General features: G+C 37.0%; 1 protein-coding gene across 3 annotated transcripts; it reads right to left on the bottom strand.

Moving 5' to 3' along the window:
• Positions 1–1,928: 1,928 nt before the first annotated feature.
• On the bottom strand, positions 1,929–13,892 carry FBXL3 (F-box and leucine rich repeat protein 3). Of its 3 annotated transcripts, none has more exons than XM_060769445.2 (5): positions 13,649–13,892; positions 9,154–9,523; positions 5,412–5,534; positions 4,549–4,720; positions 1,929–3,126 (listed from the first exon to the last, which is right to left on the bottom strand). In XM_060769445.2, exons 2-5 carry the CDS (start codon positions 9,520–9,522, stop codon positions 2,483–2,485), a joined length of 1,308 nt encoding a protein of 435 aa, XP_060625428.2. In that variant the 5' UTR covers position 9,523; positions 13,649–13,892; the 3' UTR covers positions 1,929–2,482. The 3 variants fall into 3 exon arrangements, with proteins under 3 accessions (XP_060625428.2, XP_060625430.2, XP_060625429.2); XM_060769447.2 differs by having other exon boundaries at positions 4,549–4,657; XM_060769446.2 differs by lacking the exon at positions 13,649–13,892 and adding an exon at positions 13,393–13,537.
• Positions 13,893–14,344: the final 452 nt, after the last annotated feature.

Below are 14,344 nucleotides of genomic sequence, written 5' to 3'. Positions count from 1 at the left end.
GGGGCAGGAGCTCTTGAAGAAACAGAACACTATCCCTGTTGGTGTTGTTGGAAGTCTTCGCAGTTGTTTCTGACTTATGGATGAACCTATCATGGGGGTTTCTGGAGATGAAAGTGTGTTGATTCATGCAAGATCACACAATGGGTTTCCATGGATGGCCAAGCAGGGAATCAAATCCTAGTCCCCAGAGTTATTGACTACCTTTCCACAGATACCCACTGTTGGTCACATAATGATTTTCCAGCTGCTAAGAGTTTCAGAACAAGAACACAATATTCCTAATATAAATTTATTTCAAATGTACCCTAAAAACTCCAGCATTTTATTTGTTCAAATGTATACCATGCCTTAGAATCAAAGAAGTGCCAAGGTAATTTATAGCAGATTAACAATCTATGAAACATGGCTTCTGGCAAAATCTTAATATTTGGCAGCGGGGTAGTACACATATGCTTAAACTTCCCAGTCCTCTAGTATTTCTCTTGCAGTTGGCCTTGAGGGTCTTATTTCAGACTTTAAAAAAAGTAAATCTCAACCTTCAGCACCCATTCAAACATGCTACCAACCAGATCTTGTGGGAAAGGCTTTCCTCAGCTCTGAGATGATAGACTTTTGGAAAGAAGGAGAACAATTTAAGGAACTGGGGCCCCATCCACACTGCTATATAAAATTTGGATTATCTGCTTTGATAACCTGGATCATATGGCAGTGTAGAAGAGGGCTGGGATAGCTCACTGTTAAAGGCCGTCTCACATTACAATTGTATTTCTAAAATTTGAGCACCCAAAAGGTGAGCAGACCATATTACTTGAGCTGTATCAACTATGACATAAATATTGTTTAAAAATATATAAAGTCATGGAACCAACAGGACTTAGTAATGTTTCTCTTTAAAACTGTGTATGCACACTGAGCACATGTGTAAATCAAGACAACATTACAGTGCTACAACAAATTCAAAGCAAATCTGCTTGCATTTCAATCACGAGGTTTTACCAACTCAACCCCCCCCCCCCCAAACAAAATATGTTTTTTTCAAAATCAGATGTTTAGATTGGCACTTGAATAGATTGTTCTTGGCAGTACATTTGGTGCACAGAAGTTTAACAATAGGGGCACTTTCTAGCTAGAATAGAGTCCTACTCCCCAATATTCATGTGGTTATGCATTTTTCTGCTAAAATCTCCAAATTGCATCATGATCCATTTATGAGATCTCAGAGAATGCTATTGTTACATTAATTATCTATCCAAAGAAGTATGTACAGAACCAGCTACCAAACGACCCACTTGATTCAGTAAAATATTATGTGCAATTGATATTTTTAAGCCTCTATACTGTTATATTTTACCAAAAAATGAGGTACTGTCCAGGTAAAACTTGCTGATTGCAGTCCATGTGAAAGAGTTTTGCAAGATGTTACTGTACAGAGGCTTCTTCAGAAATTAAATGTTCTCTTCCTAAGAAAAGGGGTGTTATCCTTGCACATGACAAAAATAGCCCCAATCTCTCATTTTTTAGGACTAATATAAGGTGCTCAAGCATAACAATAGCAGCTTCCAAAATTTTACTTGCCACCTTCTGCTCTAAGTAGCCAAAGGATTCATGAAGTCATTGCCTTTTTCTTTCCACCAAAAACCACTTCATATTTTTAATTTTTTTGGTACAAAAGCTTGGTTTCATTTACTGCAAAACATATGCAACATTCATAAGAGCAATGTTACAAAACAAGTGTTAGAAAAAACACTTGTCCAAGAAAATCACCAAAATACAACATACTTTTACTAGAATACTTTAGCTACCTGAGTTTTAGTAATACCTTAAAATGGATTTATATATACATATTAACATTTCACGATTATCAGATGTCCATTTCAAAAAATGCATAAAAATGAAAGAATGTTGAAGGTTAGTAATTTACACACGAGTACATTATCTAGAGCAATTTAATAAGCCACAGATGAAACACATTTCCTGTATACAAATATGTTGAACTACATTGCTGTATTGCTCTTCATTATTTTATTATCAAAACACCGAACAGCCTACAGAATATTTACAGTCTAAACTGCCGATTATTCTATAACTTATGCACTATTAGTGTTTCCAGAAGTAAATTACAGAAGTGTTCACCCACACTTTGAAAACTGAATTTCAGTCAGTCACATCTATCATGGTACGTAAATGAAGTGCCAGATGTAAACCAATTATAAACTATGGAACTTACATGAATAAGTGATAGTATTTCATTTTGTACATATATTTAGGATTTGTCTCAGTGAAAAAAGAGCAAACTACAAAAGGCTTTATACAGACAAGTGCTTCAAAATATCCTCAGATTCCCCTGATGAACTTTGATTCTAAAAACCAGCACTAACTACTACATAGATTTTCTAGGACACAAATAGCTTATATATTAAGCTGCTGTCTGGTATGCCCAAAACAGGAGATCCTGTTCCACAAGCCCTGCCTTCTTGAGTCTCTACCATGTAGGCATCATGTCTGGAAACCAAACTCTACCAAGGTGTTTTGACACTTCCCAATGAATCTGCTCCAAACTGTACTTCTGGTCAGGAATCAGGACTTCTTCCATGATAGACAGCTGAGATAAGCGGCCACCGCACATCTTCACAAATTCAACAAAGGCACTGCAGGAGACTTCACATTCCCCAAGGCCAACAGCAGAGAGATTTTTACAATGCTCTGCAATGCAAATCAATTCTTCATCCAGGGGCCGTAATCCATTGGCACACACTACCAGTTCAACTAGGCGAGGGCATGTCATTCCAACCCGGCCAAGTACTTCTTTGCTGACTGATCTCCCAAAATAAAGGTGAGTGACAGGGGTTTCGTAACGAAAGAACGGATCAAATTCCTCTTCATATAAGAAAAAATACATGACTAAGTTCACTTTGGGAGAATGTTTGATAAAGGCATCCCAGCTGCTCTTCTCAATTTTGTGGAAGTGTGTCTGTCCCGGATTCTCACTGACTACATCAATGCGCAAATGTTCCAATCTCACATGTTTTTCAGAAGACAAAGCAAGGAGGAGGTCATCACTTAGCAGATGATAGTTTAGTGCCAACTCACGCAAACCATGGCACTGATCTGCTACACAGAGGATACCTAAGAAAGAAAATGAAACTTCAGAATGTGAGCTCATATCCAACCTGCCATGGAAATGAAGATTCTGTCCTGTAAATGGAAGACATTCCTTAATCTACAAAATATAAGATATGAGCTTAAGCATTTTGGAAATGAAAATCAGGGGATAAAATGATACTTTCCAAGCAAGATTTCCCTTCTTGTGCTGGAGTGTAATATTCATCAATGATGGTACTGGGGTGATGTGGGAGTTACAGTCTAGTAAATATGTCATCCTTTTGAAACATGAATTTAACAGAGTCGAAGCATTTCCCTATGAGAAATAACAAAGTGACCTGGATTGCTGGCATATGCTTAATCTCTTAATTAATGTGGTCTCTATGTTACCCAATTTCCCAAAAAGTTCATTAACAGAGGCAAGAAGAAAACGTAACAGTGCTAGGGGTAGCAGCTCTCAAATTGGTTTTTAAAAGACTGCACTTTATCACTGCCTAAAATGAAGACCAATTTGTAATGGAACATTTTATTCAGATATATTGTTTACCAAAATATAGGCCATATGTTGTGGAAGTGATTAATGTAATGACAGTCACTATACTATTTAAATAAATGGCTTGGATGATGCATAAAAATAGCTGGGGTGTGAAAACATTGATATAATACACTCCTGCCCTATCCATTTTACAGAGGTTCTGGTAGCAAGCCTTTTGGATAAGGGATAACATATGCTCACCATGGTTAATTTTGTAAAAAATATAATTAGAATATAAATAAATCAACTCAAAATAATCATGGTATATATACAAATGAATAATATGCATTGCCACATGCTTATATTTTATAAAGGCAAAGCCAAGCAAACTGCATTTCCACCAAAATGTTTATGCAACAGGAAATCATGCACATGCCTCATGTATTTTCTGTACAGACTAATGCGACTGTTTCTAGAAGCCTGGTGGGTGGAAACTGAAGTCTGGTCCTTCAAAATATATACTGCAACCTAAACCTGAACAGAATGAAAGGAGTCCAACACAGACAAGTAATACCAATTACTCTTGATTGTAGTGGGAAAAATTAACCACCTGTAAGTTTTGCATATTGTTTGAAATAGCTGAAAATTAATGGGAATTATTAAGAACGAATTTAATGTGATTAAACGGATGTTCAATTCCCAAAGACACGGCAATCCAATTTGAATGCACATATCTTGGCTTGGAAAACAACACATTCCAGGTTCACACTACAATTAGCAACCTGCATAATTTATATTTATATTATGACAGTTGTATCAAAATTGTATGATTACATATAACTGTACCAGCTAAAGAAAAGTCAACAGTTATGAAGTATCTAAAGTTGACCAGAAAATACATTTGCAGATATCTGATCAGTGTGGCTGTGTCAAGAGAACAACACAAATGACAGTTCTGTCAGCAAGCTTACCTGCTGGTGAAACATGGGGGCAGCTGCTCATCTTTAACAGTTTCAGGGTATCACTGTTATTAGCCACTAGTACCTTTAGAGATGGGTCATCTACTGGTGTATCATCTATCTTAAGTGAAGAAAGGGATTTGGAGTTTACAAATACCACAGTCAGCGCAGAAATGAAGTGTGACTGTAGAACAAGAAAACAGGAAAACCAACAAGTGAAACTATACCCACCACACAATAGTAGAAAATCTGGATACATAAGTAACGTTTCAAAGTCCCGCCTAAAGAGCACAGTAATCTTAGGGTAACAAGCTCATCTCAGACTGGTAAAATCAGATTCCAAGAAGCATGATGCCGATCCATGAAAGTTTGCTTTATTAAGTTGTAAGTGAGGTATGGGCCTGTTTTTTTTCCTCCAGAGATGGGCAAGTGTCACATCATCTGATGCAGATATTCCCATTTCTGACAGCAAGATCAGGATCAGTTTACATGAGAGAAACTCATGTAGGTTGGCATGGCCATTCATCCCAACTAGCACCATGATGAATGGCCATGCCAACCTACAGTTCATATACCATTCAAACAACTTAAGAGAGAAACAATACGTTTGGGAGCTAATTATTCAATACTCTTCAATGTTGAGATGAAACATAATTTGATTCCAAGTGTTTGTACAACAGTAAAGTATACAAAATAAAGGGGTGTGCATATGTACATTCACACAAATGTTAGGGTCATGTATGGGGTTTATAGAAGATTTGTATAGAAATATTCAACTAGCTTTCACACTGTGAATTCAGTAATTCAGGCATTCATAATTTATTAGTTGAATCCTGTGAACATTTAGAACAAAAGATGTCAGTATGATCAAGTACCTTTGGTAAATCCATGAAGCTTGGTCGAGCTGTTGAAATTAGTCCTAGTGTTTTTAATGAACAATTCACAAGCTGTGATAAGATATCACAGGCTGCTTCAGCTGATTCCTTGCTGCTATCCACCTTTTAAAAGAAATAAAGTGTCAAAGGATGCAAGCATCATTCCAGTCAAATGATTTTGAATATCAACAAGGAGCTCATTCATTGCTTGTCACTTTTAGGAAGACAAAAAGGGGAGTTACAACAACATTTTGCAATTTATCTTTCATCAAGGAAAAGTCCAATTAGGACTTTCCATTACTTAACCACATTCCAATTCCTTTTCCTACTGTCAATTTATGCACAGTTTCTCTTTGGATATTGGGAGATTTGAACATTCAATTTTTCCTCTATTTTTCTGCTTTGTTAGTTGGATTTAGCAACTGCCAAATCATGCCATTTCTCCATATTTTTTAAAAAATCTCCCTGGCATACATTCTACTTACAGCTCTAGCCATTTTTACAATAATTACTATAATCACTTCCTTTTTAAGCTTCCACTGTCTCACTTCCATCCAGCATTCTTCTGTGAATACATTTCGGCTCCCTAAATATGATGCCCATTTTAAAATACCTAAGATGGTCTTTTTTTTTTTTTTACTGCTGGATAGTACTTTTAAAGCCCTCGTATCCTTTATTCTTCTTTATTTTTCCAGTCCTACACCTTAATATATCTTTTCCTGTGACTTTCACTTGCCCAGTTCGACTCTTAATCCATGTAGGATTTCTTGCTCTCTAAAACAACCACATACTTTTTGTCCTGCTATACCTTACATCTGGACTTGTGTCACAGGCTACATCTTTTGTTCCCTTTCAACGAGTATTCAAAACCCACCTTTGTTTTGTGGAAAAACCAAAAAAAAAATAAAAAAACAATATTACATATAATCAAAACCATCTGATATCCTTTCCTCCTTGTCTACTGCTTAGATTTATATCATATGCTCTTTTAACTCAGATTCTTTCTTTGTAGAGTACTATGTACAAGGACAGGAAGACAGTTAAATTTGTTATTATGATATTCCCCTTATTCATGTTTTTCAATTAAAATACTGGTGCCATAAACATTGTAAAATATTGTATATAAACACAGTGTATACTTTTAATTAAATATCAGACAAAGAATGCATCATTGCCGCTGGAATTTATTAGGGGTTACTATTTCCTGTTTGTTATTGCAATTATGTTTATTTATATGCCACTTTTTTTTCTCCATACGGAGACTCAAAGTGGCTCACAACTAAAAGGATTGCATCTATCTTAGCCTTTAATAGTACCACAGCAGACCATAACATATGACAACACAATATCACTATCTGATGGCTGCAATGTATGAAACAGATAAATATTTAATGCTATGTTTATTTATGTTGTTATATTAATTTTTATTGAGTTGGTTTTTGATTTGTTATATGTTGTTCTTGGTTCCTGTTATTTAACGATTGCCACTGTGTTTTCTACTGGAAGCCACCCTGGGTCCCCTTGAGGAGATAGGGTGGGTTAAAAATAAAGTTAAAAAAATTATTGTCTCATACAGAGAATTTTGCCAATTTTGCCTTAGCCACAAAGGTATTTGGTGGCAAAGGATAGCCAGGCAAAGATACAGAATATACATAAGTAAAGATTTATTGTATATTATAGAAGAAGTTAATTATTTAGCATTACACACAATATATCAGTGCTTCTCAACAGTCAGACTAACATTCGAACTGCCAATTATTATTGGCAATTGACAATTATTGCATTTCCCAAGAGCAGTAAGATGTTGCATCAAGGGTAGGCAACTATTAGAGGTTAGGGAACTGTTCTGACTCCCTAAGGAATCTTACAGGGTGGTCTGCAAATATCCTTTTAAAAAATCCTTAAAAACTTTCCCTTCTCAAAATGCCATTTAATTTCACTAGAGAACATAGAGGGCAGTATGGGCCAGGACTATTCTAACATCCAGGAGAGGCCTTTTTCCAACACTTCCTATTGAATGAGGTATCCCTTTGCCTTAGAATTGCCCACCCTTCCCGTATGACAAAATTATATCCTAGTGGGCACAGATTTGCTTTCACCAAGAGGCTTTGTGCCAAACCTCACAATGCAATTCCAAAAGTGAATCTAGAGAGAATCCAATGAAAAACAAAACGAATCTTAAAATCCACATAGATTCTTCACATTCCCTTGCTTTCCTCCTCCATCCAAAGAGAATGACAATAGGAATGGAAATGTATTAACCTTCAGTGTGTATATGGATTGCTAGAAACCACAGCCACAAAATAGTCAGCAGATGTACATGCATGGTGTTACACTTCTGCTATCTTTTTAACTTCACCATTATCCAAACTGTCCAATAAAGGATACATAATATCTAGAGAATCCCAACTCATACCAAAGTATATCCTTCTGAACTTTGGTAGGGCACTTAAGGCAACCTATTAATTCCCCCTAGCTTCTCATTCAGAAGGAATGCTGCTTCCTTACCCTTTCTCATTCAGACAGAATGAAAAACAACATCTCAACAAGACACATTCTTGTAGTTACAAATAAACTACGATATAATTCCCGCAAGTTTACTCTTTGTTAGTTTAACTTGGGTATAAGAAAGTGTTAAATAGTAAAAGGTTTAGTAAACACTGAAACAAAATTGTATGTATATGAACTGGATGAAACGAAGTTAGTCATAAATAATATATTGTCAGAAAATACCAAGTGTTAAATGGAAACATGTTCACATTCACACTTTAAGTATCTTGAATAGGTTCCTGAGGGTTAGGAGCCTCCCAGTCCCATTTGCAGTACATGCATGAAATCTAAAGTTCATAGTATGATCAGAATGGTTTTTCATTCTGTGTTTTCACAGCTTTCCCCTTCACAGCTCTCCAAACTTTGTTCCCAATTCATTCTCTAGAAGAGTATGATACAGAAGAAAGGAGAGAAGTTACAAAAAAAGTCAGAGTCAGAAGATGATCACAAGTCAATGTAAGTCTGTGCTATTTATTCTACAAGGGTACTGCATTAGCTAAAAGATGAATGGTTCACTTAAGTCTTTGAAATATAAAAACATCTATTTCATTTAATTTGGCATGTTAATTATATGAAGCGATTTTTACTGCCTTGGAATATAACAGCACTTTTAAGTAAGATACTTTTTATTTGAAATCAACAGAAATATATACCAATCTGTTTGATTAACTCAAACAAAAAAAGGATTAACTTAAATCCTGAATTCAGATGTTCTTTCTGTGATTATACGATTTAAACTTTGATATTTCAATGTCTCTTTGTTGTAGCAATATATCAGCATGAGGTGTATTTTTTAATTTGTTCAAATTAGATTAATCTGGCTCAGGTTTAGCAAGTGTGTTACCAAGTCCGGGGTTTTTAATTAATGCATTATTTTTAACTTCATTTTCCTGATGAATAGCAATTCCTCTCTGCCAAAGAGAAGGACTTATTTTATTAATTATTTCTTTCTAGGCACTTTATTAAGTCAAGAGGGAAGAGGAAATAACAGCTTTACAATAATTTAAACCACTTAAACACATCTAAAACAATTCAAAAGTCAAAATAAAATAAAAACATCTGATTCAATTCTTCTTTATCTATTGATATCTGAAGTATCTGCTCAGAACTGCCACATGTATACAAAGCCAGAACAGGACCAGCAATTTACAAAGCATTTAAGTTAATTTATTTTTAAACTGAAAGGAGCTACCTTGAAACTGACATACTGTAGATGATTGGAATGCCTTTTGATAATTTGCTTGATGAGCTCTGGATGAGTAGCCTTTAAGTAAGATGTAGCAGGCTGATTCAGTTCAAACTCAAAACATCTCCACAGTTCTGGCATATGAAACACTTGATTCCACCTACGGCAAACCTGTGATGCATGAGCACGATCAAGAAGGGGCAAATGCTGGAATATGTGCAGAACAATCTCTGGAATAAGGTTCCCCCAGTCAGCACTCGGAATATCTCTGATTGATTCTTCATCTGGAATTTTCATTTTCTTGTCATCAATTGTATTCTCCTCATCTGATAACTGATTGCTAGCTTTGTTACTTTTTCTTCCTCCTCGTTTCATTCTATTAAAATAAGAACATTTTCAAGATAAATTTTTCATACATTAGAAAGCATTTTCCTAAGACTAGGCATGATCTCCTCCTCTTTATTATTCTACCCAAATAATATAAAATCTAATAGTGAAAAATGCAAAGGTACAAAATACGCTTGTTTTCAGATTATAAAGTTATTTTTGTAGCGCTGTCTGGTAAATTTGCCATTTATGAACACAAGATAATGATAAACAGTGAAAGGTATGTTGAACAGAGATAACATAGTGCTTTCTGTGTTATTTCAGTATATGGGACCAAGTATAGCAATTTCAAATTGGGCCTAACACCCTAACACCATCATACTTTGATTACTATCATTTGGAACTAAAGAGAGAAAGAAAGAGAAGAAGGAAAAAGAGATAGAATTAATTAAGAAAGTGTGGTGTTGTGGTTTAAACTAAAGCTCTGAACTCACTCAGTGATTTTAGAAAAGTCACACTCTCTCAGAGAAAGATAATGGCTGGTCCCCTCTGAATAAATCTTGACAATAAAACCTCTGTGACAGGGTTGCTCTAAGTCTCAAAAGATCTGAAGGCACACAACAACAACAACAACAATGATCCTAATTATTAATTAATTATAACATACTTGGAAAGTGAAGTGCTAAAAATCTATTTGTGGCCCCAAGAGGCTTAGCCTATCTAATTTTGGCCTCTCCCATGTTATGTAGGCCTGACTTAATCTATCAAAACCTCTAATGAAAAATAAACAAACCCCAGGTATTTTCTGATTAGACAAGTTAAATATTTGGTATTGTTTACACTGTGCAGACTTGTTACATAGAAACAAGCCAAACAGCTATCCATCGTATTCCGTTTTAATTACTTTTTGCTGTACTGTTTGAAGATAAAGAGGAGAAAATATCTGCAAGACTTTGAAAATATTTAAATCCAGAGTCTTGAGAACTATAAGAACGAAACAATATCATAAAATAATGCATATCTGTTTGGTTAACTGTCATGAAGTCTACTTTGACTTATGGTGAATGAGAGACCTCCAAGTCACCCTTTCATTAACAGCCTTGCTCAGATCTTGCAGTTTCTGGGCTGTAGCTTCCTTGAATTAGTCTATCCATCTGGAATGCAGGACCCAAACATAAGAAGATTCTCTGAATTGCCACTTAATCACACATCTAAAGTGGCAGATATCACAAGCACTAATATTATTCTACATCTCAATATGATTCAAGCCCACAAAAGCAGTTATTGACAACATTACAGATACTGCACAGCCTCTTTCTCAGGAATTATACATTATAGGCCCAGGAGTTATACATTATAGATAAGTGATCCACTGTACTATATTAGCATAGGCTTACATTAGCATGTTGTACTGAAATTTGTTCTAGTACATGTATACCACTCTCCCACTTCAGAAGATATTGAGTAAAGGATCACATTGAATTCAGACTTCTTTTCCTTACTAGCAGTTTATGGGTGCATCTACACTGTTGAACTAAGTGCCTTGGAATCTTGGGATTTGTAGTTTGGTGAGGCACCAAACCCTGCGGCACTCCACCAGTTACTACTTTCCAGAGTGAAGATGAACCCTTGGTGAGCACCCTTTGGGTTTGGTCGCTTAACTAATTACAGATCCACCTAATAGTAGCATTGCTTAGCCCACATTTGGCTAGTTTGCAAGAAGGTCATGGGGGACTTTGTTGAAGGCCTTACTGAAATCAAGATATGCTACATCCACAGCATTCCCTGCACCTAGACTGAGAATTAGGGGAGATGCATCCTCAGCCTCTGATGGGGTGGCCATAGCAGTAGAGGATGCAGGAAAAAGAGAGTGCCAACTGCAGACTTTCTCCAGCCTTTTAGACCCCTCCTCTCACAGAAACAGAGATCATGTAGTTGTCATGTAGTTTGGTGAGGTACCAGAAAGGGTAACTTTAACGGGCATTGGCTCAATGCTACGGAAACACAGGATTTGTAGTTTTAAGGGGTATCAACTTATAACATAGTACAATATATTATATAATACTAGTGTGTGTGTGTGTGTGTATATATATATAATATATATATATAAAATATACTGATAGTGTATTATATATATTGTGGTATAATAATATAGCACAATATAATAATACATAATAGAAAAATTGTATATTATATATTACATGTAATATTACTAATAATATTGCAGTACAGTGGTGTAGTACAATATAATAATAAATAATGCTAATATTGTGCTAGGCTAATAATATATTACATATACATATAACATTGGTAATAATATTATAATGTAATGCAATACTAATAATACATTACAATATAATATATAATGTTGTAATATAATACTAATATATAATATAATAATATATTACATATAAATAAAACATTGGTAGTAATATTATAATGTAATACAATACTAATAATACATTACAATATAATATATAATAATAATGTTGTAATATAATACTAATATATTAAATATAATTAATATAATATAATATATACTACTGATAATATATAATAGTATATAATGATATACTGTTTTATTACTGTATATTTGAAGTTGTAATGTTTTTGATTGTGTCCAGATCCACCATTGTTTGAGTCCACAGTGATCTCTGGATGTAGGTGAACTACAATTCCAAAATCAAAGGACACTGCCCACCAAACCCTTCCAGTATTTTCTGTTGTTCACAGGAGAACTGTGTGCTAAGTTTGGTTCAATTCCATCGTTGGTGGAGTTCAGAATGCCCTTTGATTGTAGGTTAACTATAAATTCCAGCAACTACAACTCCCAAATGACAAAATCATTTTTTTTAGTGAAGGCCATACATTGGGTTGTTAGGTGTCTTGTTTCGAAATTTGGTGTCAATTCGTACAGTGGTTTTTGAGTTCTGTTAATCCCACAATTGAACATTACATTTTTATTTATATAGATGTTGTAATATAATACTAATATATCAAATATAATATAAATTAATATAATATATACTACTGATAATATATAACTCTGGGGAGTTATATTTATAACTTTGGGGAGGGTGTTCCGACTCTGGAACACCCTCCCCAAAGATCTTAGACAGGCCCCTACATTGGCAGTCTTCAGAAAGAACTTGAAGACCTGGCTGTTCCGATGTGCCTTTCCTGAATAGGAAACTTTTCATTACCAAGTCCCACAAGCACTTTATTAGAGCCAAGATCGCTGCACACTGCACTGTCCATAAGCCTCATTTCCACCTGTCACATCAGCACTTTTAACCCTTGTACCCTTACTCTGGCCCGGCCCAGTTTTATTGTGTCTTATTGGATTGTTCATTGCTTGTTGTTTTAGATTGCTTTAATTATTTTAATTTGCTTAGGTTTGTACTGTTGTAGAGGCCTTGGCCTTTGTAAGCCGCATCGAGTCCTGCGGGAGAGTTTAATAATAATAATATATAATAGTATATAATGATACACTGTTTTTATTATTGTATATTTGAAGTTGTAATGTTTTTGATTGTGAGTCGCTTTGACTCTTTGCATAGAGAAATAAAGCGGGATATAAATAAATAAATATAATTCGGGAGGAAAGACTAAGGGTCCTTCCGCACAGGCAGAATATTAAGACAGAAAATCCCACAATATCTGCTTTGAACTGGGTTATCTGAGTCCACACTGCCATGTTCAATGCTGATAATGTGCGATTGTATTCAGTTGTGTGGAAGGGGGCTAAGCTCTTTGTAATACTACAAATCCCAAGATTCCACAGTATTGAGCCACGGGCAGTTCAAGCGGGGCCCAAGTGCATCCATCTTACAGAAGCGCCCTCAGCTCCTGGCCGGGTGGACGTGGGGTGAGAAGATGCAGAGAAAGGGAGAAATCCACCTCTCCCCTTCAGCTTACCTTCTCCCAGAAGCAGGCCGAAATGCTCCTTTAAATGAGGAGGAGCCCAAGAACACGCTGAACTCCTCGCTTTTTTGCAAGAAGGGGTGCCCGGCCCAACAGTCCCCAAATCACAGGCGAAAAGCTCCAGGAAAAGGCGGCTCGGGCGAGCCCAAATCTGGGCTGGGGATTGGCTCGTTGGGTGGAGGGGGTTGCCAAGGAGACGGGCCCTCCCTTCCTCCCTCCCGCGCGCCCACCCACCCGCTCGCTCCCTCACCTGCGGCCTCCTCAGCCCAGGCCGGGCCTGCGACGCCTCCTCATCCGTCACAGCAGAGCTCCTCGCCGCCCTACCGTCCCCCGACTAAACGCCAGCCGAACGGGGCTCGCGCTCCCGCCGTACGCTCCCTCTCCTCGACGTCGCCGCCTCCTTGTTTACTTCGGCACCGGCGCGCCCCTGAGGCCGCGGGAAACCAAAATGGCGGCCCCTGCGACTCTGCGACGGAGCGGGCCCTCAGGACGCATGCGCGAGCTTCGCACGGGACCTACCCCCAACCAACCTCTCTTGGGAAGCCGCCCCGCCCTCATGAAGAGGCGCGGTCTTCTTGTCTCCGGCTCACACTTCCGGGTTCCCCGCGACGCTCTCGCTGTCATTGGGCGCAGAAGTAAAAGTGACAGAGAGAAGACAAAAGAAAAGAAAAATCAAACCCAAAATCGCGAACAGTGGGGTTGAATGAAAACGTCAAGGTCGCCGCAAGTTGGCAGTCCACTGTCTGTTTGTTGGAAGTCAACCTCACCCTGCTCAAGTCTGCAGTCCTCAACGAGGAACAGTTAGCTTTAGAAAAGGGTGAGGGAATCCCTTTTCCTCTGGCTCCTGAATGTCAGTTGGAATGTATGGATTTGTTCTCTCTCTCTGCTCTGATTGGTGAACTGGAATGGATTCTCTTCAGGTTGCATGCCTTTAAGTCAGTGGTTT

The sequence above is a fragment of the Anolis sagrei genome, chromosome 3 (genome assembly GCF_037176765.1).
Source record: "Anolis sagrei isolate rAnoSag1 chromosome 3, rAnoSag1.mat, whole genome shotgun sequence".
NCBI lineage: Eukaryota > Metazoa > Chordata > Lepidosauria > Squamata > Dactyloidae > Anolis > Anolis sagrei.
This window is presented reverse-complemented; position numbering and strand designations above follow the sequence as displayed.